The 27,647-nt window shown below is 43.0% G+C and overlaps 1 protein-coding gene and 1 long non-coding RNA gene across 2 annotated transcripts; one reads left to right on the top strand and one right to left on the bottom strand.

Annotated features, from left to right (window-relative positions):
- Positions 1-27,635, bottom strand: RGMB (repulsive guidance molecule family member b). Its single transcript, XM_011967255.1, has 5 exons — positions 27,304-27,635; positions 26,262-26,337; positions 22,716-22,969; positions 16,475-16,983; positions 1-3,410 (listed from the first exon to the last, which is right to left on the bottom strand). The coding sequence occupies exons 2-5, from the start codon at positions 26,264-26,266 to the stop codon at positions 2,742-2,744; spliced, it is 1,437 nt and encodes a 478-aa protein (XP_011822645.1). The 5' UTR covers positions 26,267-26,337; positions 27,304-27,635; the 3' UTR covers positions 1-2,741.
- Positions 23,809-27,311, top strand: LOC105529961. The gene is made up of 3 exons (XR_001004588.1): positions 23,809-23,967; positions 24,140-24,316; positions 25,753-27,311. It is a non-coding gene; the product is annotated as an uncharacterized LOC105529961 (long non-coding RNA).
- Positions 27,636-27,647: the final 12 nt, after the last annotated feature.

Here is a 27,647-nt window from a genome sequence, read left to right as displayed (position 1 = left end):
TTCCACAGCATGGTATGTAACTTTATTTTTCTAGCGTAATAATTTAAAGTACTTACACACTGCACACTCACTGTTTTACACAGATACGTATTCATATATCTATGAACCACATCTAAAGGTTTCTTTGCAAAGACTCGACACACTGTGGGGGGGGGGCGGGTTCCAAGCATAACAAAGAGGACAACAAGTTTTGAGTCTTTTAAAGACAGCCATGTGAAGCATCTGTGAAAACCAGTGTTTCCCCCGGTTTAAGCTCCCCCGGGAGACCTCTGAACAGCTACAGCCTATCCACATGTTGGCATGACCTGAAACTCTTCTAGCTAAGGTTTCAAGAACCAACATGTGCAAGCAGCATTTTTTTTTCTAGAAATCTCAGGAGAAAATAAACCTGGCCCTTATGTAGAGAAGTACATCTATTTGTAATCTGTGGGGACTGTTTTACAGGGACACCGATTATAAGGGGAGAATAGCAAAATACACTATTACTAGTGATGCAGGGTGCTTTGAAGTGTCACTTCCAGCTACATATGGCAAAATAACCCAATCTTCATTTCCCAACTATCAGTAAGGGTGGTTTTGTAATTTTCCCTATAAAGAGCAAAGGTATAATCATATACACTCTAAACCCAGATCCTATAGAAATTTCTTCTATTGCTTTTACTTCACTTTCATATTATTTGCACAAAAATAGTGGTTAAAGTATCCTCTGTATTTTTCCTCACTTGTACTACTCAATTATAAAACAAATTATCAACAATAGCTTCTGAATTTGGTACATGGCTCCACAGGTGAACAAAAAAAGCCACAGTTCAGAGCTGATGGTCAGTCAGTCCCTAGTCCAGCTTCTGTAAAAGGAAGGTGGGTTTAGCTTTCAACTCTCTACAGTTGAATCTCTATAAGTAAGAAGCAGATGCCTTCCTTATTTTCCCAAACTGCCCAAGATTATTCCTATAAACACAAGGTAGAGGTTTGCCATCTCTACATGAATTCACAACTCCACTCTGTGACTGGATGGCACATCAGTTCACTAAGAAATAAAACTACAAAATGATGTCCTCTTTTTCCTGCCAGTCTGGGCCTCTGGCAGTGTCACTGATCAATAGGACATGGCAAAAGTAACTACCTGGAGACTTAAAACTAAGCATAATCTTGGCATAAACTACTACCGTATTTAAAGTTCGTACCTTTTATTTCTGTTTATGTAAACTTATCAATAAATTATTAAAGCACAAACTGTATCACTTCTTGTTGGAACCAAAGATTTCCATCTAGATACAACAATAGAAATCTACCTATCCTGGAGTTAACTTTCTCAGATTACTGTTCCTGCCTTTTGCTATTCTTTTCCTTTTCCAAGGGGGTGCCAACAATGGAATGGAAAAGGCAAGGAGAGATCATACTTTATAGAAATTTCTCCAAGTTACAATGAGCAACTGACTAAATAATATTCAATTACAGGTGTGAAGAGGGAGAGTACCTGACTTCAGAGACCACCTGGGAAGCAGCACAATGCTTAGTTAACAAGAATATCTGGATTAAGCAGTGCCGAAGTGGCCACACACTGAGTCAGGCCAAGGAAGCTTTTCTGTCATTGCTGCCCCACTCTGTTCCACTTTGCATGCAGACACATCAAAGACTGTGATGAAGATCATGGTGGACAAGGAAGAATGAAAAACTTTGTGATGGGATCTGGGCCTCTACATTAGAGAAAGAACCCAGTTCTTTGGATTCGTAAGGTGAGGTTGAGGAGGGCTTACTGGAGGTGGAGACAGGGAGAGCTGTGTGTTTCTGGGTTTGACAGCCAAGAAAAGGTTAAAATCAGGGGCTTGCGCCAGTCATACAGATTAAAAAAAGAGCAAGGCATGATAATTACTAAATGTATAGTTTCATGTTTTAACACAGAAGAGTCAGGAAAAACCGACCATTTAAAAAGGGGCATGGGATGAGAAAAAGTCTGGGAGTTTCTGAGGTCTAGCAAGATGCCTGGTACTTATCTACGAAAACTGCCATCACTACACCCTTTTGACCTACAAGAACAACAGTTTCTGTGGTTCAACCTAATACACTGTATGGGCTCAAATATATAACAATTAGAATTGAGAGTGATCAGAATACCAGTAATACCCTCCGTTCTGAAAAAGTAACAGCTGTTAGACCGGAAGAGAGCTTCTGAAGATCAGTGTTTAAGAGTCAAAGCACCTGTAAGGGAGAGTTAACGATCCTTTCAAATCATGTGAGGGCAAAAGGGTGAGGGCATAGTTCAAAGGAACAAGGCAGCTCCACCGGAAGGTGGCGAGTAAAACCTGCACACCGTGGCAAATCAGTAGCAATGGGAAAGGGCAGGAGGGTACAGCCAAGAATAGCTACAAACAACTGGTCACTTCAAAGGAAACGCTGCGTATGGGTGTCTGTGTATATGTACTACACATATTAACCAAGCACACACATAAATATTTAATATATAAAAAATAAAGTGCTTTCTAACAGGTCCCTGGGCAGGGACATTATAAAACATTTCACAAAACTGCAAAACAAAATTGATACAATCAAAGAACACTACATCCAACATATGTGAAAACAGCCAAACACAATATGTACAATCTGGTGGGTGTCCCAGGACAAACGTCCTGTCATATACATGGTATATACATATATACTCTTTTACTCAATATATTATGACAATACATATTTTTAAATTTTGTTATAGACAAAAAATAAAAAACCAAAACAAAAGACAACCCCTACAAAAACACGATAAGGATCAAGCATGTGAGTCCTAGACTGACAGACAATTCACTGCCTCCACGGGGAGTCCCATTGCCACTGCTGGGGAAAATGTGCCAGCGTTCCTTCCTCGGGTGCAGGGCCTCCACGTCCTCCAAGGCACTGTGGGCTGCGGCGGTAAAGTTGGCATCACCAGTGGTGAGCAGGTCGAAGACACAGGACTGGAAATAGATGTCCTTCACTGGCATCTTCTCATGGCATTGAGTGTTGGCAGTCTCCAGTGTGTAGCCAGGCCAGGCCTGCACCAAGGAGGTGCGAGGCAGGCTGTGTCCCAGGATGGCAGACACCTGGCCCTGCCCATCATCGATGCGTTCACTCACGGGGCAGCCATTCATGCACAGCTGCAGGTCCTGGCTCTCCTCGTAAGACATGGCCAGGTCTTCAGGCATACGGATGGCAAGGGTCAGGTAGCGACCCACTTGCCGTACAAACACTGTGGTCCCTATATAGAGGGCGTGCATCTCCACATAGTGGCCACTCTCCCTCTCCACGATACGCAGGCTCTTGGCATCGCCGTCCCCACCACTGGTGGTGCCATCCACAAAGGCGGCTGGCAGGTCATCTGTCACAGCTTGGTAGACTTTCTGATCTGTACACTCATGGTGGGCTTTGAAGATAATAGTGATCTGTGGGAAGGAGCATGTACAAGGTTTAACAGAATGGGAGGGAAGCAGAATGGGGTAACTCTCTGTAGCAAGAGCTCCCATCCATTTTGAAGTTGAATGGCTTAAGGCAGTATCTCCAAAATGGACCCAACTGCTTGTACCTCAAAAATGGGTATCACTTTCAGAAAACATTTTTTAAAGTCCCACATATTTAGAATTAAAATTTAACATAAATCCAGGCAATGTACATCAAGACAAAACTTTTTTACTTTCCTAAGAGAAAGAGCGTGAGTGAGCAGTGTTGCTATCAGAATATAGGCTTGCTTTCTTTCTTTTTGTTTTTGTTTTAAGTGATGGGGTCCACTCTCTTGCCCAGGCTACAGTGCGGTGGCATATTCATAGCTCACTGCAACATTCAACTCCTGGACTCAAAGGGCATTCCCACCTCAGCCTCCTGAGTCCACAGGACTAAGGGCATATGCCACCATGCCTGGCTGATTTAAAAAACTTCGAAGTGATGGGGTTGGTGGGGGGTTGGACGGGGGGAGGGAGGCGGCAGAGGTCGGGGGTTCCTCGCCATGTTGCCCAGGCTGGTCTTGAACTCCTGGCCTCAAGTGATCCTCCCACCATCATCTCCCAGACTGCTGGGATTACAGGCATGAGCCACTGTGCCAGGCCAGATTATGGGCAATTTTTTTTGATAATTTATATCTTGTCTCCTTCCACAGTGGATGAGTCATGGCATAGTTCTGGGAAAAGAACAAGGTTCGTTTCTAAGTTATGATGCAGAAACTTTAAGGGGCTTAATTAACAATATACCTAACAGAACTTTGCTTCCTACAAAGATTCTTCATAGAACTAAAAAACCATATCCCATGACTCACCACTACAAACTTACTCATTAGAAATACAAAGAGAAAGAGTTGAGGAGGGGGCACCCCAGTAACAGCCACGACTCATGTACCCCAGGAAAGATTTCTATTAGTCCCTTCATCAAATGTTTCACATCACTGGCTAATCCCTGTGACAGGGAAATCACCTGGCAAATACAGCTCCTAAGCACTGGCAGAGACTGAATACCCTAAACCTAGTTACAGCAAATGTTTTCCCAAACAGCACCAGAGTCCCTTAACTCCTCAGAAATCTTCTCCCAGCCAACTCTCGATTCTCCAAACTAAGCACATAAATTCATCAAATAAAAAAAATCACTAATAATACAAAAGCCTCTCTTTTGTAAATCCATGTTCTTTCCTGCAGAATCCTTTAATTAGAAGAGTTACTTAAAAACCTTGCACACCTTCACCTCCAACATATCCAACATCTCTGGTACAGGTGGTGGAGGGAAGGTAACTATGAAGAGACAGGGGCTGCTATGTCACACAACAAGGAGAACCTATTTCAAAGAAAAAAGACCACATTTTGAGATTTGTATCATTGCTAGTAACTGAGGCAACAGGGTTCTCTCTTCCTTCTTGAAAAAACAAAAACTATCAGGTGATTTCAGTCAGGAGGAAGGTAGACAGGCCAAACACCCTATGAATTACCCTGGATGGAGGAAACCTACCCCCTGCAAGGAAACTAATCAAAACAATAGACTCTTGTGAAAAAGACCAGAAAATGGCCCCCCTGAAGTCCTCACCACCACCCTCAAGTTTATGTCTGAAGTTTTTCTCTAACTCGGCCAGCATTTGCTCACACTATTTAATTCCACATGTTCCCACTGGTGTTACTTGACTGGAATTTTCCAGCCATTTCATTTTACTTCAGCCAGCTATAAAGCCAGATCTGAACCAGCTGCACTGTAGCAACTGGTTAAATTCATATCCGTTGTTTGCAGCTGCAACTAAAAGCCAGACAATGTACTATGAAAATGCTGGGTTTTCTCCCTTCCTAATTACCCTGAGCCACAACTTGATTTCACTACCAGCCTTCTCACATTTCAACACCTTCTTAACAACCCAAAGGAGGTGCATCAGAGATGATTTCAGGAAATTTGTTGTGCATCCAACCATAGGTCTTTTCAGAGTGAGTGGGGGTTTGCAGCTAGATATCTAACGGGGCCATAAAATAGCTTTATTTGGTGGCTCTAAAATCAGTTGACAAGTGTTTTTTTTAAGGCATGCTGGGATCCCTTGGAGATGAAAAGATTGATTCAAGAAAATCTTACACCTGAAAAAACTGAACGTTAACAATACAGATGGCTAAAATAAGAGTTAGTAATAGACTTTTTATATAATCACTCTGATCATTTTCACCTGTAACATCCACTCAACGATTAACCTCTTCAACAACGGCTAATTGGTCTCTCTAGTCTAACCTAAAATTTAAACCAACTTGATATTATGTGCAAGAACTACTTTTTTGTTCACCTTAGGAAAAACAAAGAGGATTTACTTGTGTTGGGCCAACAAAGCAAAGGTAACTGATTCCAAACAAGTTTCCAAAAAGCAAGCAAGGGTCCATATTGAGATGAATGGAATGGTTCCATTCGTCTCACCATGACTGTTTTTTTCATTAAGCACAACAATTCCAACTCAGGAACTCAGGATTCATTTCAAACACCTCCCACATTATTGTCCTCTGCTATGCCAGTGACATTAACCATAACTCCTACCTATCTAGCAGCTCAAAACTTGTCTTCTGCTCTAGTATCTACACCTACAAAATATTCCAGTTAACCTAACAGATTTGTCTTTCCAATTTACTAGTAGTGATTTGCTCAGAGACAAGTGGATATTTCTCGTTTCCCTACCGAGCAAGGTAATTTGTACACAGAGCATATGTGTAGGATTATTCCTCGAATCAAAATGCTGAGGGTGATGAATTGATTGTAAAGCATGAGTGGGTTTCCTGAGTAGTCCCTTATAGTTTAAATATGCACTGAACAGGTACCTAGAGATACAATCAATGTAAATTTAGAAAACACTGGGTAATAGTTTCACATGACTTAAGTTTTATAATGCAATTTCATTCCTCATAACAATTACAACATGAGCTTTCAAAAGGCAAGCACTCAGCCAATGAAGGGCAAGAAATTCCTTTTCAGACTGTCTTCCTCTTCAGAAAAGCAAAATTTATTCATTCTTAACTCTTACTTTAGAAACATGCACAAAAAATTTAATTGGAATTTTAAAAAACACCAAACTTTTAATATTTCCAGCTAGCAGCCACTAGAAAATAAAAATTGAATATTCAAAATTGTATTTCAAAAGCTCACACAAAGATAATTTAAAAACGCTAGCTATGCTACTTACTTTTCCCCTCTATGAACTAATCTATATGCCGTCATAACTCAATTTGGCACATCTGTTCTATGCCACACCATTTATTATTGATAGATGGCATTTCTGTGCATTTAAAACATCAATGCCTTTTGTTAAACCTCCTCCACCCGGCCCCTCTCAACCCCCACCTTAGACCAACTACTCCAGTTCTCTTCATTCATTTTTAATGTTTCACTCTCCTAGATCTTCACCGCCCACAAGGTTTATTAGGAAGAGAAAGACAGCAGCTACAAATCAACCTTTCTACGTGAAACAGGCAACAAGAACTTACGAAGGTTTGCTGTGAAATAATTCTAAGAGGCACCTGCCTCTTCTTTCCACCAGGAGAAAAAAATATATATATAAAATGAAAATGAGGTAGCCAACAAGGAGGGAAATACACAGGTACTGCCTCGCCAAGAGATAGAGAGATATCTATCCAAGGCACAGCAGCCTTGCAAAATGCCACAAACAGGTTTTAAAATAGCAGACTTCTCAAATGTTTGTGCACCTTGACTATTTGTGCATAATGTATTTTGGAAGAAACATTTATCTGTGTTTAATCAGGCCATTTGGCACTGTGAGTGTAGGACTTTTCTGGAATCCTCAAATATGAGAACCAGACTTTAGGAGCTCTCATCTCTGGGCTCTAGCTTGGTCAGTAAACTAAACTGAAGTAGTCACAGAAACTAGCTTGAAACACATGGAAACATAATTTTGATATGCACCTGGTTAAAATTCTGCTGTGTCAAAGAAGTCAATAAATTGTATTTCATATAATTAGCTGATGTGTCTACTTTGCCATATCCTCTGGGTGCAATGATAGGTTGAAAAATAGAACACTCTAAGGGAGAATAAGAACATGGTGCTCACAGCCCCTTTTACTCTTAACACATGGTAACAGCATGCAGCCTCTACAATCAGTCTTCCCCAGTGAACAAGAAAGAAACCATTCCAACAAGAGCACATACTTCAAAGGAAAAAAAAATACACATACTCTCTCTCCATTCCTAAGAAACCCAAATTTTACTTCCAAGGGTCGATTTTTCTAAATGTTAAGAAGTCAGAGACTAGGATGCTCTGAAGCACCTAAAGGAAGTAGAGGCCTTTGAAAGCACCTTCGAGTGTCTTCCCTGGTCCCATTCCTCCCTACCCACCAGGGTAATTTTGAAGTGTGGATCTTGGCCAGAGCAGAGGAACTCTGTCCAGGAAGGGTGGCAATTGTCCCCTGGTTACATAAAAACTGGGGAGAACTCTGTCTCTCCCTCGAGGGGGGAAAAGAGGTGTATTGATTTAGAATAACTCTGAACAATTTCTTGCAAAATTCAGGAGAGTTTTTATATATGCCATGTTTAATTAAAAAATACTGGACTAGAAAATATTTGATGTCATTGATAATTTCCTTTAAAAATTATGAAAAAAACTGTTAGGAAGCTATGAACTCAATGAACTGGGATGTAATTTTACTATCACCACTCAGCCAATGTATCAAATACCTTATAAAACAAGTATCTACCGGAAGCTGAACTTAAGATCCACAAAAATACATTTTGTTAAACAATTTTACTGGACTAGGACAAGATACTAACCGTAAGACAGTACCTGTGTTTATGAGGTGAGGAGCAGATTAAAACTCATACTGTGGACTCCTTTTAGGGCTTGAATGAGACTAAGAAATGGGCTACCTTCAAAAGAGGTATCAGTTTCTCTATCCTCACGTCTCTTTCCACAGAGCTTGGAGCACTTACAGGATCCAGAGAAATGGAATGGACCAAACTTATTCTTCAGTGTTGCCCTAGGTAATAAATATATGCAGAAACAGGGGCTGCCTTGGCTTCAGAAGGGGTACTTGGCAGCAGATAGAGAACGAAGAAACCAAACCAGAGGGGAAGGACACCCAGAGCTGAAGGCAGCTAGGGTGGTCTAGAGAAGCAGCATCAAGCTCAGTGGCTAAAAAGAGAATGAAAGGGAAGCTGGCCCCAGAAAACACATAAAAGGAACAGGCACAAAAATGCTGGCTTCCCAAGAGTAACTTCTGTACAATTAAGACAATGAAGGCTGGAAGCATAAATAGGTGCAGAGATAGGCAAATTGGCCAACTTCCTTGTACAGACCAGAGCAATGCCAGGGTGAGCATGAGGAAAGGCCTTTGTCATGGAAATCTTGGTCATTCCAAAAACTCCAAATGGAACCTCTCCCTTAGCTTGTCTGTTGTGTTCGGACTCTGCATGGTGAGGAGGCCAGCAAGTGTAGGAATTCACTATGCGCCCAGATATGAAGTCAGGCCTGTGTGGAGAGTATTACAGGCCCAGGATGCCACCTTGCTTAAGACTAGAGGCTAAAAATATTTTGAACGATGAGAGCCAGGGTTGGTGGCAGTAACTCTCAGCCGAATCTGTCCTAGCAGGTCTTGCCTTCAAGCATTTCCCCTCCTGGTGGAGAGAAGCTGCAGAACTACAGACCTGAGGCCCTACTCTGGGCCTAGGTTCAGCACAGCTGTTCTCCAAACCGATGGGATTAGAAAACCACAGCCTCTTTGATCATTTTTCAGCTTTGGGAGGTGAGCAAAAAAAGCAAAAGGGCTTGAAGGTCTTCACAATACACTCACTTTCTGTCACTTGAAGGTTCAATTTTAAGTCACGAGGGCTTAAAAAAAAAAAAGGCCCATGAGAACTCAGGAATGAGGTGGTTAGAAGTGGTCACCATGCATTTCAAGAAGTCAGTTAACTGAAATCCTACAAAACAATATCTTTATGTCTGCATTTTCCTTGGGTAGGGAGAGCGGAAGACCTCAATACCACGTAAAAGCACATGCACGTACATCTATGCATGCACACACACGTCTTAAATGGAAACTGACCCCCATTTCAGGAGCACACGCAGAGCAGATGAGAACTGAGTTTTAGAAGGTGTCATATCATCCTATCCACAGTATACATGCTATGTCCCAAAAGGAAAGAACCCATGTTCTTCTGGCTCCAACTCTTAAAATAACCAGTTAACTGGGGCATAAAAAACTCCTCTTTCTATAGAACCAGTTTCACCTAAACTTCTTTCTAGACCCAGTAGCACTGTGATTTCACTGCAAGGCTGTCCAGTTCAAGTCTGTAACTTACATGTATGTTAGCTTTTCTTTTAAGTTATCACTTACTGACAAGTTGGCCAGCTTCCTTGTCAGTATGAAAAGTCCTTAAGTTACCCCACCCACAAGAACACAAAATTCAAAACAGTGGAAGAGCAAGTTCTACTGCAGTCAAAACAAAAACAAAATGGGTAAGGTAGTAGTTTTCATTGTTCAACACTGTAGGTAACTTTTCACATGCCACATTCCACACGAGCAGAAACTGGTTAGCATTAATTGAAGCCAACAAAAAAAGGACCAATTGCCCAATGTTTCCTTCTCACCCTCTCCCCTCAAAATGTTGACTCAAAGAAAATTTAACCAGGCAAAGAGACATTTGGAAATGTGACAGAAAAACAAGTTCTAACTCTCAGCTGTGTATCAGACTTGGCCTCATGCCTCTGGTTGAAACTATGGAAGAGTGTGGATTTGTTTTAAAGCAGTAGAGCCCCATAGCACCCTCATGGAATCTTGACTGGCTCACACAGGGGTAGGCGCTGGGTTAATTTCACTTACAAACGGGGGGGTTCTGAAGGTTTCTTTTTCCTTCCAAACCACATCTGGGACAGAGGGAGTGGCACAGTCAGGGAGATTAGAAATATGGTAAAAGACTCATTACCCAGAATTTTTAATGTGTATGAATGAAATAAAGGCATAGCTTGTTTGAAAAGTATAGCATAAACAATAAACAGGTAGCTCATTTATCTTACAAAATGATTTTTCAGACTTATAGGTTCATTACACAACTAGTAATTTCCCCATTTTTCTCTGCTTCCTTTCCCCACATCCACTTGGAAACCTTTTCACCTCCAGGCAACTTCCTGAAATGATACAAAGCAAAGTTGAGTACTTCCTGGGCCTAAGACCTTATAATCCAGTATGCACGAGAGCTGCGTGGTAAACAGAAAAGGACAAATAAGAAGACTGCCACGTGGAACTAGAGCTGATTTCTGCTCTTCTGAAAACCTGCCTTTTCATGTTTCAATATTGTTTCTGCAATAAAAAAAAATTCACGGAGAGTAAAAATAGCGAATATATGCTTTTATGAGAATTTTAAAGATGAGATGAGGCTCTGGAAAATGAATTTAATTAAGAACTGGCGACTGTGATGGTCAAATTCTAGAAAGCTTTTGGTATAACATCAAAGATCAGCAGCCTTTGAAAAGTGGGAGCCAGGGTTCTAGGCCGTGCTAGCTTGCATGCAGACGAGGAAATACAGATGCAGGTGGGCATTCTTACCGTGGGAGCTGGAAAGAGACTGTGCCAAATCCCGGAATAAAGACAATGATTTGGCAAGGAGAGGTATTAGCATGGGACAGGCCTTTGTAGCAGCCCACTCTTCTGGCCCTTCTTGACACCCCTGCCAACTTGCTAAATGAATAACATCAACTGGAACCAGCTTGTCAATGTGGTTCACCAGTGTTCCACAAAGAAACCCTGAAAATGCTGGGTTTACACACAAACCCCACGCTTTCCCACCGACTGCTGTAAATTTTAGTTATGTGCTTAGATTGAGGCAAAGGCTACATTCACCTCTACATCGCCCACAGTGGACCCTTTAGTACCTTCTCTTTCAAATGCAGCACCAAATTAACCATACATTTATCAGAGAATGATTATCAGGGAAAGAATTACATTAAGCAGGGAGCTGTAACTGCAAAACCCTTTCCCATCTGTTCCCAATATGCCTCAACCAGTCAGAACTTCTTAGCATCTTCATAAAGCAAGGCGGGTCACAATAAGGAGCAAATCTCCAAAAGATGCCAAGAATGACCAATGCAGCAATATAATCACAACCAAAATAAAGAGCAATCTTAGACTATAAGGATTAGTTACAACGTATCACCAAGAGAGTTGTAGTTTCCTTGTGGAGGGAAAATGGTCTATTTTTCCCCCAAAAATACTATGTGTCCCCCTCTTTATAACACTGCGTGCAAGAACAGTGTCTTGCATTCAAACACAGACCTATCAATGGAAGAACCATATCCCTTAGTCTAGAAAAATAATGATAAACACTATGTAGCTCACATGGTTTCCATAAAGATGCTAAAAACATAATGGGCTGCAAAAACTTAGCTACAATAAATGTACTAGGTCTGGGGTCAACAGAGGACAGATTTCCAAACCTTATGCAGAGATATACTTAAAATGACAGCTGAAAGCTGTTGCAATGCAGGCATGTCTGGTTCTGATTTTGTAACCAACAAAGAATGACCCAGAACACTGGTTTACATGCCCACATGCTGTTGCCGAACAATAACTACATGCTAAGGGGCACCAGAAAGCAGTAGACCTACCTCATGCTCTAGCAGCCTACAAGGCAATGGTGTTTCTTACAATGGAAAACTGCAGGTTATAGTTTGAAGAAGACATTAACCAACAGCAAACCAAACTAAGTCTTTCTACATCTCTAGTATCTTCAACCAGTGGAAATTTTCTAGAACTCCCAAGAAAGTAGCTGCAGAATTTGAAATTCAGGGTAAGTATGGAATTTAGACTATATCCATAATACATGATGGGCAGGGTATGCTACCATGCTTTGGACAGGTGGTGAGTGCTGCCCATAGGATTGCCAGGAGCTGGTGGCCCTTGGCAGCTCCAAAAACATACAAGACAGGCACCTCAGAGCATCTGCCCATCTGGCCAATGGTCATCTGGCTTGGTCAAGTACAATGAGCACAGTCCTTTCCCAAATTCAAATGCCTTAAGGTAAACCACCTTCTCTACTCAAGAGTGAGGCACAGTAAAATGTGTAGTAGAAGATCTGCAATAGGACCTGTTGTCATCCCCAGTCTCACTCCTGCTTTTCATTTTGTGTTACTGAGGTAGAAGGATAGCGTAAGAAAGCAAGAGTGGTGAAAAATGATACAATCACATTAAAACAAAAGGAAAAATAAAGTGAAGGAATTCAAACTACTTGCACAAAAATAATTACTAAAAACATTTCGATTATTTGTTTAGGTATGCAACTTAATAATAAATGATTTCCGAATTGTTTTTGAAAAAGGAGTAATTTTGAATTCCCTGGACACTGCCAATTTTAATATATGCTATTGGGAATACATTTGCAAAAGCAGAATCTTTCATAAAACAATGTATTCCCCAAACACCTTCTGTGATCATGGCATATACAGATTCTTATTGAACCCACTTAAACAGAGATACAAAGATCCATAGAATGAATGAAACAAGAGTTGAGACTGAGAGGCTGGCAAAAATAACATGGAAAAAGTCAAGCATCCTCACAAACAGATGATCTGGTTTCTCTTGTGTGTGTGAGGTACAAGACAACTGCTGACATGTGCCCTCTCTGGAGCCTGTGAAGGGTGGGCTACTTCCTCCTACAAAACAAAACCTGCCTTTCTTCTCAGTGTAGCTGATTCTGCCAGTTCAGAGCCTGTCCCTCTCACCTCTTTCTGAGTGCCTGCATGCCTGTAGCCGCCTCTCACAGCCAAAGGTGGGGAAAATGGCCCAGAGCTGATGTGGATGTCAGCCGAGGTATGTGTGTGTGCCAGACACCCCTGCAGCCCCCGGGGTGGAGAGATGAAAAACCAGCCCTGGCTTCCCCTTCAGAAACACATCTACCTGGCAAGGTAGCCAACTGGCACAGGCTCCTCCAAAGACAGGGAGGCAGGCAGAGGGCAAAACTAAAAACACAGAGGCCTTGAGAAGGCATACCTGTGCACACCACGACAGACGGGAAAACAAGCCTACCTCTCCCAAGGAAGGGGAGGAGAGGGCCATGGTGGGGAAGAAAACAGTAGACCAGGGGAGATGAGGCAACATCATTAAGCACCGCAAGCCTGTCTGCCTTGAACTCATTGCTTGCCATGTAGAAAAAAAGAAAAGGTTTAGCTAATATATGACCCCGGATGACTTCATTTTATTTTATGGTGTTTAGATTTTCCCCCCACTTTGTCTTTTTTGTTATAAGGAAAAGGGGGGTACTTAGGAACAGGCAGAGCTCACAAAGTTGGGCTTGAAGATGGCTTGCTTAAGAGGCCAGGTACCCAGGACTGAGGAGCTGTCTTAGTAGCCTCACTGAGCAAAATATCCTAGGGTCTAGTGCTTCAGTGCAGTGCTAAAGGGAGCGAAATGAATGGATGTTTACAAAAATTTCAGTATCACAGCTGGCTAGCTAGTCAACGACATCATCAGTCTTTCAATCTAGTGGCACTGCGCGTGTGGGTTATTAAAAACGCTTGACCACACAAGGATGATCTGGTATCTACAAGGCACAGTACTAGGTTACCCAACAACTGGTCTCTGCACTTCTTAAATTCTCAGTAAAGCTGAGATTCCCATGAAAAAATTTTTCAAAAGATTTTTCAAAGAAAGTATTGTGGTAGACATTAAGAGAAAATTTCAGATCTTGTTTAGAACTTATTTTATAAGCACTTTGTGCCTCCTATTGTTTTTATTTTTATTACCACCACTTTTTTGTGCTTAAGGTTTTATTTTGGTCCTATGTGGGTAAAAGGAAATCATACTGCAAGATTCTAGGACTTTCTTTGGTTTCACCAGCACACGTCATACTAGTATTGAGACAGGTCTTCAAGAGCAACCTTCCAGATGCTTATGGTGCTTTGGAGAGAGTTACAAAGAGAAGGGGGGTGGGGAACCAAACCCAACAACTCCTAGAGGTCGTGAAATGAAGCTACAGAATAGCTTGCTGCTAAACAGCATGGTCACCAGATGTGGGAAAATACTTTCCAATAGTGCAATTAAAGACCAAGCATTCTCATCATCTACTTGAATTTATGTCAGAGGACCACTTTCTCCAACTTTTTTTGAATGGGTAAAACCTTTGATCCTTATTCCAAACTGAGGGAGAAAACAAGACTGTCCTTTTTATTTATTTGCTAAAAACTACAACTAATTCAACTGAAATAAAATGATCTTAAATACTTCAGTGTAAACTGTTCCATTTATATAATAGCAATTTTCATAAGGTTATCCCCCACATATTTTCACCATAATCAGTAACAACAGAATTCTGAAAGACTGAATAACAAACAGAAGTGACATGAGTGGATGGAAGACATGGAGAATAAAATTTGAATACTGGTTCTTGTGACGAGAACCAGTATTTCCCCATGTACAAGCTCTGATTAATCTCTATAGTTTTGTTTGAAGGTTACCCTGCCAAGTCCTCAATTATTTGCACAATTGATGACTTTTTCCATTCTCAATGGACTGCCTTCTTTCAGTTACCCAAAGACTATTCCTAGCTTTCATGTGCCATATGACTCTGCAGTAATGATGGATTTGGGGCCACGGTTTCTCTTATAACTTCGTAATTCTATAACTCTATATAAAACATAGCAAATACATATTCTGAGATATTTATAGAAAAAATGATTTGCATACATACAAAACCAGAGAGAGAAAACTTTGAGATATGGAATTTGGTAAGGCAAAATAGAAGCTTGAGCTTTTACTAAGAGTTGAAGTATAAACATTTTGGAGCTCCCCTAAGATGTCTAGACCAGTGTAACAGTCGTCTTTGTTTAGGGAAATGACTTCTAGTCTTAAATTTGTGACACCCCAGGGTGTCTCCAGATATCTCCCGAGGTGTTGTAAAATACGCTCCACAAAATGCCAAGTAAAATAACTCTAATTCATTTAAAAAGTATGCCACACATGTTTAGACGCAGGGGAGGGTGTCCTGGAATCAAGAGAACAGTCTTAAGTATTTCAAAAGCCTGCGTCTTGTCAATTACATTAAAAAAATCTAAATCAATGTTTTTGAATAGATACAATAAATGCAGGAAATAAAGCAAGATGAGATGATCTATGCATGTGGTTTTGTGGTTGGAAAAGACAGGGAAGGAGGTGGTTAGTTGGGACACTATTTTAGCGGAAAACTCTTTTCACTTTACTTACTAATGGTTGGATTAACACTGACTCTCAATTAGAAACCCAGTTCATAGGTCCTCTCTACCTGGTTGCACTAAACACTGGTGCCTTGAAGTCGGTTTCAAAGATCTCTGTACAGTAGTAGTTTCTTTAAAACAAATGAACACAAGACTACAGAAACCGGCAGCTAGTCATGGTAAGCTAAATTTTGTCAGTGTTTCTCTTAGCTTCTGACTGAAACTGTTAACCTGAGGCCCTGAGATTACACAGAGGTTACACATTGCTGCTCTGCAATATCCACTTATTAACCTTCTTGGTCATCAAGAAGTTAGTAACTAAAACACCACCTTGGGTTTACCACTGAGAAGTTGGCTTACTGCCATTATGTTTTACTATACCTTCCAAATCTCCAATAAAATATGTTTTCTGATAGGTCACTGCCTCAGGCCTCACAGCTTTCTTTATTCAGAACACCCACGTCAATCATCTGATAAATCTGCACTTGGATTTCTTCAAGAGTCATACATATATGCACTCAAAAAAAGACATCACTGAAAAAGCATCCTTTTTTTATTAAACAGGCCTGTCTTTTCCCTGGAGAACTCGATTTCACTGTTTACTTTTTATTCTTCATATCACTGTCTATTTAAAATTAGAACCACGTTTACATTCCAATGAGAAATTCCTAAGTAATTTTTATTTAACCCTTTATCAACTGTTAATTGCTTTCCAAAAAGAAGTTCCTTTCAAACTAGGCCCTTTTTGGCACATTTCAAAAGTTATCTGAAGAATCAAACATCTGAAAGTTGAGTAGGGAGAGGGAAAAAAGAAAGTATACTTGCCTTATTTGTAGCAGTAGCACTGGATCCAGGGACCACAGGCACGTTTGTCACTTGAACTGAAAGATAATTATTATCTATGAGTGGCCAGGCCCCTTCCACTTTGCATGTTTGGAAGTGATCCTTGAAAGTTCTGAGGTGAGGATCTCCAAACAAGCCACAAAAAAGGTAATTGGGAGGGTTCTGGTCCCCTCTCCTGTGTTCCCTGGCTCCAGCGTGGCTGTGATAGTTGCAAGGATCATGGGTCACTTCGGGGTTGGTAGAGGATGTGGGTCCATCCTTGGAACAATTCCTCTGGCTCATGAGGTCACTGATACCCAACACAGCAGAATGGTATACCAGGTTGCCACGGCAGGCTTTTGAAGTTCGCTGGGTGCAGCCAGCATAGGCACGCAAGGCCTTGCAAAACTCAGAGTCAAAGCCGTCAATGGCAGAGTTCAGGTGAGAAGTCAGGGACACAAAGTCCGTGGTACATTTCTGGATTCGACATTGGGCTGGCTGTTGGCAGTCACCTATGGGAAAGAAGATAAGACCAAACATTTGTAAACTCTTCTTAACTTCCTGGGCTACATGAGAAAATGGCATTGTTATTTGGGAACTGTTTGTTCTATTTTATATACTGTACTCCTGTTTTAAGAAACCTTCAGAAATAGGGTTTCATTGTGTTCCTGTGTCTTCCTCAAATTAAGCCACTGGAAGAAAAACTGCATGCAATTAGTTAACTTAAAACTTTAATGCATGAGCCACTGTGAACGAACATGAGTCTAGTCCAGTGATCACAGGTTGAGATTACAAGGGAATAGTAAATAAAATATTTTATCAGTGTTGCTATTTGTTTATAGGTTTTGAAAAAGATTCCTCTACTCTAAGGTTACGCCAAAAACATGAACATTGGTTTGGTTTTCCAAAATTGCATAACATCCTTCAGAAAGCATTGGAAAAGCAGCACTAGGCACAAAAATGGTTAAAACCTTCCCACCTCAGGAAGGTGTAAAATCCTAAATGATAGTATAATTAGTTAAAACACCTTTACTTCATTTACCTGTATGGCTACAGAATAAGAAAACAAAACAAAACAAACAAAAATCCAGGTACTGTCATTCTACTTCTCCTGAGGCACATTTACCAAGAAACTTAAATAAACTGACACAATTTTCTAATTTCTACAAAATGTAAATGCTCTAAGAAAAAAAAAAAAAAAACCACAAGATTAACTTGACCAAGCTATATATTTGCTTTTTCCTTACCATCTATCTCCACTATCCTAGGATTCTAGCTCCCAAGCAGATCACAAGTAAAAGCACACTAAATAAAAACAATTCATATAAACATTATGAAAAACCAAAGTATTACTGCCCTATTAGTTAAAAAAAAAATCAATTTCCAAATGATGCTTTTTACCACTAGTTTCTCGAACAAAAATTTATAAAATCTCCTAAAGCACAAAAAGCACAAGAACTACCAATACTAGGTCAGTTTTGTGCCCCCCCAAAATTTAATATTCTGTTCCATAAAATGGAAACAACAGACTTAATGAAAAGAGACACTATTCTTTCTCATCAACTGCAAATTTTATATAAATGAACTGTAACACACATTTGTGTTACATAAAATCTTTATAGGTCTTTAAACTATGGAGACGTCTGTTAATCTCTTTAAGTGTGAGGGTCCTCCATCTGAGAAATGAGGAAGCTATTCTAAGACGAAATTTGTCATCTTTTCCAGACAGTAAATATCTTCTAATTTATACTCTGGATGTGGGAAAAAATTCAGGGCCAGTAGATTATTATTAAATATATAATTATTTCAAGATGTGGATGCAATAAACTTTAGGATGATATCAAGATTTAGGGAACTCCATCTGATAAAGACTTAAAATTAAGTCTAATATTGTCTTAGAAAGCTATTTTAACATTTTCACTAGTAAACTGCTCTTAAATCTGAATTTAGTAGCTTGTAATCTGTTTCTGGCTTTAGCTGGGAGAAATAGGTGGGAGGAGACAACTTCTGAAGACAACTCTGTCACCATTTTTAAATCTGAAAAATTCTAAATTTTAAATTTTAAATTTCAAATCTTCTTGGGTTCTTTTGCTTTGGCTAAGGCTTCCAACAGCCTTTTGCTACAGAGATGATGGGAGGGAAAAGGGCTAGAGAGAAAGTGCATTTGGGTCAACAGGGGAAAATACTATGTAGTTAAGGCTTGGTATTCACTTTAACCTGAGTCAAAGATGAAAACATTTTAATATGTTGGAGCTATGGATTTACAGCAATCATCAAATCATACTTTAAAAAAAAAATTTACAAAAACATCTTTGTGTGGAATCTATGTTTGCTCATTCCAAAGCTGACAAAAGTAGCTCTCGGTATTTACAGAATTTCTTTTTCCAAAGCAGATCAAATAATTTTTGGCTATTTTTCACTAGAACCCAAATCAAACTGAAACAGAAATTAACTAATTAATCCCAAAAGGGTTAAAGCCATTTTGCATATGGAAAAACCAAGGCAAAGCGATATTAAAAGGCTTGTTCTAGCAGATTCATAAAACAGCTAGCATTATTAAGCCAGGAGGTGGTGCTTTCCCTCAAAACTTGTTCTTCCATCACAGGTCATGTCTCCTCTTATTTCCTAACTCTAATGACAGTACTTGATGGCTAAAAAAAAAAAGACTTAAGTAGCCACTGTATTTTTTTTTTTCTTTTAAAATCAGATACACAGAAAGCAAGAAAATAAACACGGGTCCAACATCTCAGTGATGAGGAGCTCTTAAGACTACAGATAAATGACAGCACAAGAACTTACCGCTAAACTTGCAGTGCCTATTTGTTCTTTTTATGGTCTATAAAATCTATCTGAGCATGCGTTTCTTTATAATTATTTTAAACAGTTATAAAATATCAAAAGTAAGAACAGTATGGAAATGCAGATGGAATCATTCAGAAGGAAAGAAAAGTACAATTTAGTTTCCAGCTCCCTTTTTTTTTTTTTTTTTTTTTTTTGAGACGGAGTCTGGCTCTGTCACCCAGGTTGGAGTGCAGTGGCGCGATCTCGGCTCACTGCAAGCTCCGCCTCCCGAGTTTACGCCATTCTCCTGCCTCAGCCTCCGGAGTAGCTGGGACCACAGACGCCCGCCACCTCGCCCGGCTAGTTTTTTGTATTTTTTAGTAGAGACGGGGTTTCACCGTGTTAGCCAGGATGGTCTCCACCTCCTGACCTCGTGATCCGCCCATCTCAGCCTCCCAAAGTGCTGGGATTACAGGGTCGAGCCACCGCGCCTGGCCTCCCAGCTCCCTTTTCATACCTTCCTTGCAATCCCCCGAACCTTTCCCTTTTTCTTTTCTTTTTTTTTTTTTTTTGAGACGGAGTCTTGCTCTTGTTGCCCAGGCTGGAGCGCAGTGGCGGGATCTTGGCTCACTGCAACCTCCACCTCCCAGTTTCAAGTGATTCTCCTGTCTCAGCCTCCCAAGTAGCTGGGATTACAGGCATGCATCCCCATGCCCAGCTAATTTTGTATTTTTAGTAAAGACAGTGCTTCTCCACGTTGGCCAGGCTGGTCTTGAACTTCCGACCACAGGTGATCCGCTCGCCTCAGCCTCCCAAAGTGCTGGGATTACAGGCGTGAGCCACGGCGCCGGCCTACACCTTTTCCTTTTTCATAGCAGGTAGGTGTTGACTGCTTAAACAAATCTCAAATCAAACAGATCTCCTGGGGTTCTTTTGCTTTGGCTAAGGCTTCCAACAGCCTTTTGCTACAGAGATGATGGGAGGGAAGAGGGCTAGAGAGAAAGTGCATTTGGGTCAGCATTTTCAGCTTCGCTGTGGGCTCCTATATAATGACTAATTTGCAGCATACACCCAGAAATATCCAGGCTTCATGAATTTATAACGACAATGCACACTTTGCCTGTTACAGGCGGTAAAGTAAGCCTCCTGCCAAAATGCCAAGACAATGCGGAACAGAAACAATCTCAAGGATGTAGCCAAGAAGGCCATGAAGTGTATGAGTAAGCAAGTAACTCCCATATTGGATCTCCATTCACGAATAGCAGAGATTTGCTTAAAAAAAAAATGAAACTAAAGGTACTCCTTTCATACTCTTTTCATTCCCCAAGGGCAGAATGAAAACTCTGCAGTTACAGATTTCTCTACTTTTGGGTCAGATCATCTGTGATCAGTGTGACAGTATTTTCATACTAGTTACTGAATATGCCAAAGCCTTTGTGGGTCTAGAGCTTTCATTTAATCATTTTTTAATGAGTCAGACATAAAGACCTCACCATTCAAGACAGTTTCCTTAACACCAGGACTACACGTGTGAATCTGCAGCACAATCACCAGTTTATACTAAAAGAAATGAGATATTCTGAAGCTGAACTAAGTGAAATGTGGAGCCATATGGCGTGCTGAGGCAGATGATAAAGATTTATATATACTATATATAAAATATATAGTATAGTCCATCTGCAAAGAGCACTGGCACTCTTGCTAGGCTCCCTTCTCTGAGAAACAACCCCGGGCATTTAAATAGCACCACTCTTCAAAGAAATCTCTCAAAAGCAGCGTTCTTTTCTTTAACAGGATTAATCGCTTCACTCCAATAAGTTGTCCATAGAAATCACTCACCACATTATGTTGGGTTGAATCTAATGGTGACTTAAATGAGGACACATGAAGCTACTGAGAGCTTCACATTCCAAATTCTTGAACTAAGACACCCTACTTTTCTAAACCTTTAAGCCAACTTACTATGCCTTTCAAAGGCCAGCAAAGAAATCTTCAGGGACTGCATTCCAATTCTGTCACAGGATCCTATGGCAACTATGGGAAACAATATCCAAGCAGCCAAGGGGGACAGAGTCCCATCTAGCACAATTTCCATTTCATGAAACGTACCTTTTTGTAGTATGGACACATATTTTTCGCACAAAACACTCCTGAATATATCTTTTAACATATCAAGAAAAATGTTCCACGTAACTACATGCAGATTGACACTATTTCCTAAGGTTCTTAAGTTACTAATTGAAAGCCGTAATCATTCTAAAACTTTCTATTACACTTTTTTATTAAGTCGTCAGTCTTTTCCCTAATTGTCGGTGTTAAAAGGCAGCTATTACATCACAATGCAAAGCTACGCAAAGTAAATTAAGTCTTCTCAGATGCCACACTTTTCCCCCCAATACTTAAAAGACCTCCCTGATTTTTAGCATGGCGGGTATGGTTTAATAAGTAAGTAAAAATTACTCTGCACAGTTGCGTAGCATCGAAGTTCAGGATTCTCCAGACCAGAACGTTGTGAAGTGTCTCATATACACAGGACAAAAAGGTCTCGAAGGAAAAGAAACTTATCCAATGCTCTGTTTGTTCTCAAGACTAAAAGATAATGCCTCTTTCAACCTTAGCATTAAAAAAAGTTCTTTGTCTAGGCAAATTCCTAAAATAAAATAGTGTGAAGAGCATCCTGGATTTTCATGAAACGATTTTTTTAAAAGAAAAATAGGTATCACATGGTAGAAGGCTCATCTGCAGGCTTACTTCTCTAGGAACATATTCCTCGACGCAGGGGAAGCGCCGACCTCCAGAAGGCAGCACGGTTATCTGTCAACCCCTCACGGAGCCCGAAGACACCCGGCTAGCCACAGAGCACGAGCTTTTCCCGGGAGACTGATAGCTGAATTAAAAGCAGCTTTTGCCAAAACGAAAGAAATCCCTAGTCAAAAAAGTTGACGTTACTTCGAGATTAACTCCCAGGTTTGCAAAATCTGGTGAAAATCTTTCCATCTGGCGCGCTTCCTTCGCCTCGCCGCCACCCCCAACTCAAGAAAAACAGCACAAGGCTCCTGGTCTCCCTCCGAGGAGGCTGCGGCGGCGGAAACCTGATCCGAGCCTGACTTTCAGTAAACACCAGCGCAGAGCAATAAAGCATCCGGAACATTTGTCTCCGGCGCGCGGCCCCCGCCCGCTAAGTGTTTGATAAGCGGCTGTCTGAGGGGAGATTTGTCAGCGGTCCGAGCCAAGGGCAGGGAGAGTGGGGAAAGGGCTCGTCTCTGCGCCCAGCGGCCGCCCGGTGGGTGGCTGCGTTCCTGTCGCCGGGAGCCCGGCAGAGGTGCGTGTCAGGGGCTCGGGAGGCCTTTCTCGTTGCGCCACGCCACCCTTCCGCCCGGGCGAGCGCCTTCGAGACTCGGGGCTGTTTGGGAACAAAGCTCTCGGCCCCAGGGCTGGCTCCCCTCACGCGCTCCCGTCCTACCTGCGTGGAGCAGCTCGAGGCTGAGCAGCAGCAGCAGTAGCAGCTCCAGCGGCGGCAGGCAGAGCCCGGGGCGGCGGCGCTGCTCAACCTCGGCGGCAGCAGCGGCGGCGCTGGAAGGTGCTGGTCTCAAGCCCATGCCCGTCCATGCAGGTCTCGTGGGCTCCGGCGAGGGCGGCGGGGCGGGCGCCGTGGCGGGTCTGGGCCCGTGGCTGCGGCATGGGCCGGGGGGCGCGCCTCGCTTCCTCTTCTTCCTCCTTCAGGCCCGTGTAGCAGATGGGGCGCCACCACCGCCGCAGCAAGCAGCACGCCGCGGGCGCAGCCAGTCGGCGGCGGCAACAACGGGGCGCAAGGGCATCGTGGCGGCCGGAGGCGGCGGGCAGGGAAAGAGGGGCGGAAGAGAAGACACAAAGACCGTGAGCGACTGCTGAGACGAGTCCCGAGCGCGCCGGCACCCCGGCCCCAGCCAGCGTGGGCTCGGCGGGCGTGGACCTCCAAACGGCTCGCCCAGCCCTAGTTAGCGGCAGCCGCCGGCGGCCCGGATATCTCTGCGCGGCAGCCCCAGCGGTCAATCAATCTCAGTCCCGCACTGCCGTCCCGCCCCGCCCTGTGCCCGCCAATCTGCGACGCCATCATCCCCCGCCGCGTCCCTCCCTTCCTCCCCATTGGTTGTGACCGCACGTCCGCCCGACTCAGCCTGCCAATCGCAGGACGCAGAGGGCCCTCTCCCCCGCCTGCTCAGTGTAATTCGAGTTCCGTGTCCATCGAGACTGCAAGTCCTCTCCTGTGCGGCAACCTTCCTCGCACTCCCTTTCCTCTCCCCTCTACCACCTTCCGCGATTTACTGTTTCCTTGCGCCCAATACAAATGGGCGACCGCAACTCTCACTCCGGCCGGCGTTATAAAGGTACCGGCCTTTGACCTCTGCTTGAATTAATGTGATCCGATTCATCTTCCCTCCAAGTTTTTTTTTTTTTTTTTAATTTAATTACCCTTCCCCGCCCTGGCCCGGCCAACTTCAGCTCCACCTCCTTGGAGGAAGCTGGCGCTTTTACAGAGCGCCGCGCGGCAGGTCCCCTTTTAGCCAATCACATCTGCGGAACAGCGTTCCGAACCGTTTGCGGGTGTCTGGTAAAGCAAGCTCGGGGCAGTGTTGGAAATCTGAATGTCACCCGCGGTCCGGAGCAGATAGGATGGGCTGGGAAGGTACCCGTGAACTCCCGGCGGAATTCGCTGGCAGCTGTGCGAGGCTCAAGTGTTCTAGTTTCTTTGACATTTCCCTTCCTGAAAGCGGCAAGGAGAGGTCTAAGAGTGGGCAAACTTCAACGTTCGGTTACAGTGTAATTAATGAGAGTGGTGGGTTTTTATGCAGTGTAATTATGCCACGATTTGTTGTTGCTCAGTGACTTTTTCACAGATTTCTACAGATTATTTCAATTTTCCGCAAATTTCTACAGATTAATTCAATGGCAGCTCACTTCCTCCTTTTATGATTGGATAGGTCCGAAAGTGAGGAAAAAGCCAATTGTCTGCAAAGAAAGAGGCTGCCAAGTGGAGACAGAAAAGCAATTATGAGACTGGTGATATATTCCAATTTGTTATCAGTAGGTGTGAAGTGGTATCTAATCTCAAGAATGACCTCAAGGCTGAGAGACACTTGATACTGCCCTTGCCTTTGCCTTTCCCCAAACAGCACAGGACCGCCATTTAAAATCCACTAACATCCAAATCGTAGTTGGCAACTCTACACGCTACATTACTCAGAATCTCTAATTAGGAATTTCGTATCAACCACGGACATGCTGATATTCCACACATGTTTAAATGTGCTAATCAATGGACTAAGATAATTGAGGGGCAAACCTTCGGTCTCACCAGCTCACTTCATTATAGACACATTGTGAATTGCCCAAACCACTATGTCCCTAACGAAGGATGCCTATCTGTTTTTACTGTAACTTTTCATTAGTTACTTATTACATACTATGATGACTTACGGGGTAAACACACCTTTCACTACCCACGATATAATCCAAGCCTGTGTATATCCATAATATGCTTAATAATAGCTTCACAGTTACCTGGAGAAATGACTTTTGGGGAGGAAGGTATATGACATTTTTAGATAATGCTGTGGATTAAATATTATTAGAGCAAAAATTTACTATCTTGCAATTACTTCATATAACTAATGAGGTACAGTTCATGACATACTAAGAAGCATCTTAAAAAAGTAATCAAATACTGATTTTCAAAGTATTTGGCTAACAAGGACTAAAATTCTTTTTCTCTTAATCCAAGATTTAATTCGACCCCTATACAAGAAACACCTCACTTTATTGATCATACTTCAAAACATATACTCAATAGTTAAGGATCAATAATTTCTGTTTGGTTTGGGTCTTTCCACTCGTGACTTTATCATGTTTTTACTCCCCTCCCCCCATATCCTGTTCCTTAAATACACGGGTGCTCTAGATTTTCCTATCAATAGAGGGCGTCCTCGAGTCATTGTATACCCTGGTGTTGTTAAACGGAACTGTTCTTCAGAGGAAAAACTTCATCTCTAAGGCGCTTTATTGCTCCTCTGTTGTAAAATTTGACAAGCTCGAGATTTATAAGCCTAACAATTCACTTTCTATTGCTGTATAAGTGTTCACCCGCTAAAGGAAAATGCTAATTTTCACAATTAAACCGCAAGGTGGTTCCTATTTTCAAGACATAGGTCAGTTGACACACTCGCGGGTAAATTCGTACTGTTCGCAAGAGCAGGAATCAGCTTGGAAAGCAAGAGTGTAGTGAATAGTCGCTTATAGCGCAGCCACTCCTCAATCCCGTGAGCTGCAAGTTACAAAGGATTTTAGATTCTACAAAGAAAAATCGGGGAGGGAGGTAGAAAACAAACATAAAATCGGTGACTTATAGAAGTTTTATGTTTTAATCAGAAAAAAATCATGAAGTGACTGAGGAGTGGTGCAACTCACACATCCACCCTGTTTCTTGCCACTGGTACTCCTTCTCCCTTCCTCTTTGTTTTCAGGAAGGAAGGAGGAGACCTGAACAGTACATCCAGAGAATCCAGCAAAGCATACCACGGTATGAACGTGCAAGTGCACAGAATTAAAACACATGTCAGAAACACTAATGGATTCTAAACAAGATGCGGTTTCATTTCCTGAACCTATAAGTGATGTTTTTAACTGTTCTCCAGTTAATATGTCTCCATTTCCAGAAATCTAACAGGAGAATCTCTGACTGCTTAACAGATCATCTAGGTTTGCGATTTGTGCAATCCATTCTAGAGTAAGGGCTCCCCGGCTGCTCCCCGGCCACTGTGTACCCCAAAGCAGCGGCTGAAATAGCTCAGAGTCCGACAGCTCAGCGTCAAGCAGCCTGTGGTTTGTACTTACATCATTTTTTTTTTTTCATAGCAGGAGTAAAAGTTTATTAAAAAGCGTTAGAACAGTAAGGAAAGGAGAGAAAATAAGGAAAGTACAACTTGGAAGAGGGCCAAGCGGGCGACTTGAGAAACCAAGTGCCTGTACTTACATCATTCTTAACCCTTCCGCTCCTGGAGGGGGCTCAGCGGGATCAGGGGGCCCCCGAACTTCGGAACACGCAGGACCTGAGTGTGAGAGAAGAGTCCCAGAGCTTGGTGTGAGCAATGCACTCCCGGAGGGAGACAGCCCGGGGCTTGCGAAGGGCTCATCACCCGCTCGTAGACAACGGGCCCCCGCAATCCCTGCGGGCTCCGCCGCTGCTCTCACCGCTCAAAACGGCAGGTGCAAAAAGCATTTGGGAGCCGCTTGCCAGCGCGCGGAGGTAATGTGCTTCCTGTCCATTTATCTCAGGAAACCAGTGCAGCCTTCCCTTCGAAACAAAATTAACCTCTCATTAGCCAGCCACTGGTTCCCAAGAAGGCCTTAAAAGCTTTACCGGCTCGCTAATGTATTTAGGCTTTTCTTCCAGGCAAACGCAGCCGCCGGTCTTGACTGCCATCAGCTCAAGGGGTTCCTCTGGGCTCTCCCGCGAGCCAACAGCCGACCTCTCTCCAGCCTAGTCTGGGAGACTCCAGCCAACCCAGGATCCCATTTTGTAGTCCCGGGCAGACCCGACACCCCTGAAAGAACTCCACTCCAGAAGACGCCAGAACAAGTTCCCACGAATTTCATGGGCGCCCTTCACATCAAAACCTCAGCTCCCCTGTCCTCAAGGAACAGGGAAGAGAGCCGGGGAGGGATTTCGGTGGCCAGCTGTCCCTGGGTCGTGGGCGCTGTTTGCTCTGCGGAGCGCCAGCCCTGCACACAGCGGGTGCGGGAAGCGTTGATGGAGGCTGGAGGGCGGGGTGAGCGTAAATTAGGATCTAGCCGGTTCCAGGCATGGAGAATCAAATGTGGTCCTGTATCTGTAAGTGGCGAAAAGGGGCTTTTGGGAGCGCTTTCTCACTCCGGTCCCCCGCCGCCTTGAGGCTGGCAGATTTATACCACACAGGTGGATGGAGACCTAAACAAAACAGTCCCGGCCGCTGCCTGCCGCTCGCCCCCCACGTCCCCTGGGCCCACCGCAAACTTCAACAAAATAAACAACTCACCACAGGCATTCCCTTGTCTGCAGCGCGACGCTTGCCAGCTGGGAAAATAAGCCGCAAGCCACGCGGCCGAGGCGCGGAGGGAAGGCAGTGCGGCGCCCGCCCCTCTCCCCCAGGTTGGGGGCAGCGGGACTCCGGGCGGGAGGGAGGCTCCGCCTCGGGGGCCGCTCTCCCAGCTCTCCGATTCCGGAATGAGCTCTCGGAGAGGAGCTGCGCCCTTCCAGCTAGCCCGATTTCTCCGCCACCTAGGGGAGAGGGCGGGGAGCCAAATCGCTCAGTCCCCCGCACCCCAGCAGCTTCCTCCAGGCAGCTTTTCCCCCAGTCCAGCCTCAAATAGAGGTGAACAG

Source organism: Mandrillus leucophaeus, unplaced genomic scaffold, assembly GCF_000951045.1.
Source record: "Mandrillus leucophaeus isolate KB7577 unplaced genomic scaffold, Mleu.le_1.0 Scaffold796, whole genome shotgun sequence".
NCBI lineage: Eukaryota > Metazoa > Chordata > Mammalia > Primates > Cercopithecidae > Mandrillus > Mandrillus leucophaeus.
The sequence above is the reverse complement of the archived record's forward strand: the minus strand, read 5'-3'. Positions and strand labels throughout refer to the sequence as shown.

Bases quoted from the DNA above. Each gene is read 5' to 3' on its own strand.
- RGMB (XM_011967255.1), bottom strand. The intron at 16,984-22,715 runs GTAGGACGGGAG...TCTTTCCCATAG, and splicing joins CCTCGAGCTGCTCCACGCAG to GTGACTGCCAACAGCCAGCC. The intron at 3,411-16,474 runs GCAAGTATACTT...TCCTTCCCACAG, and splicing joins GTGCTACTGCTACAAATAAG to ATCACTATTATCTTCAAAGC.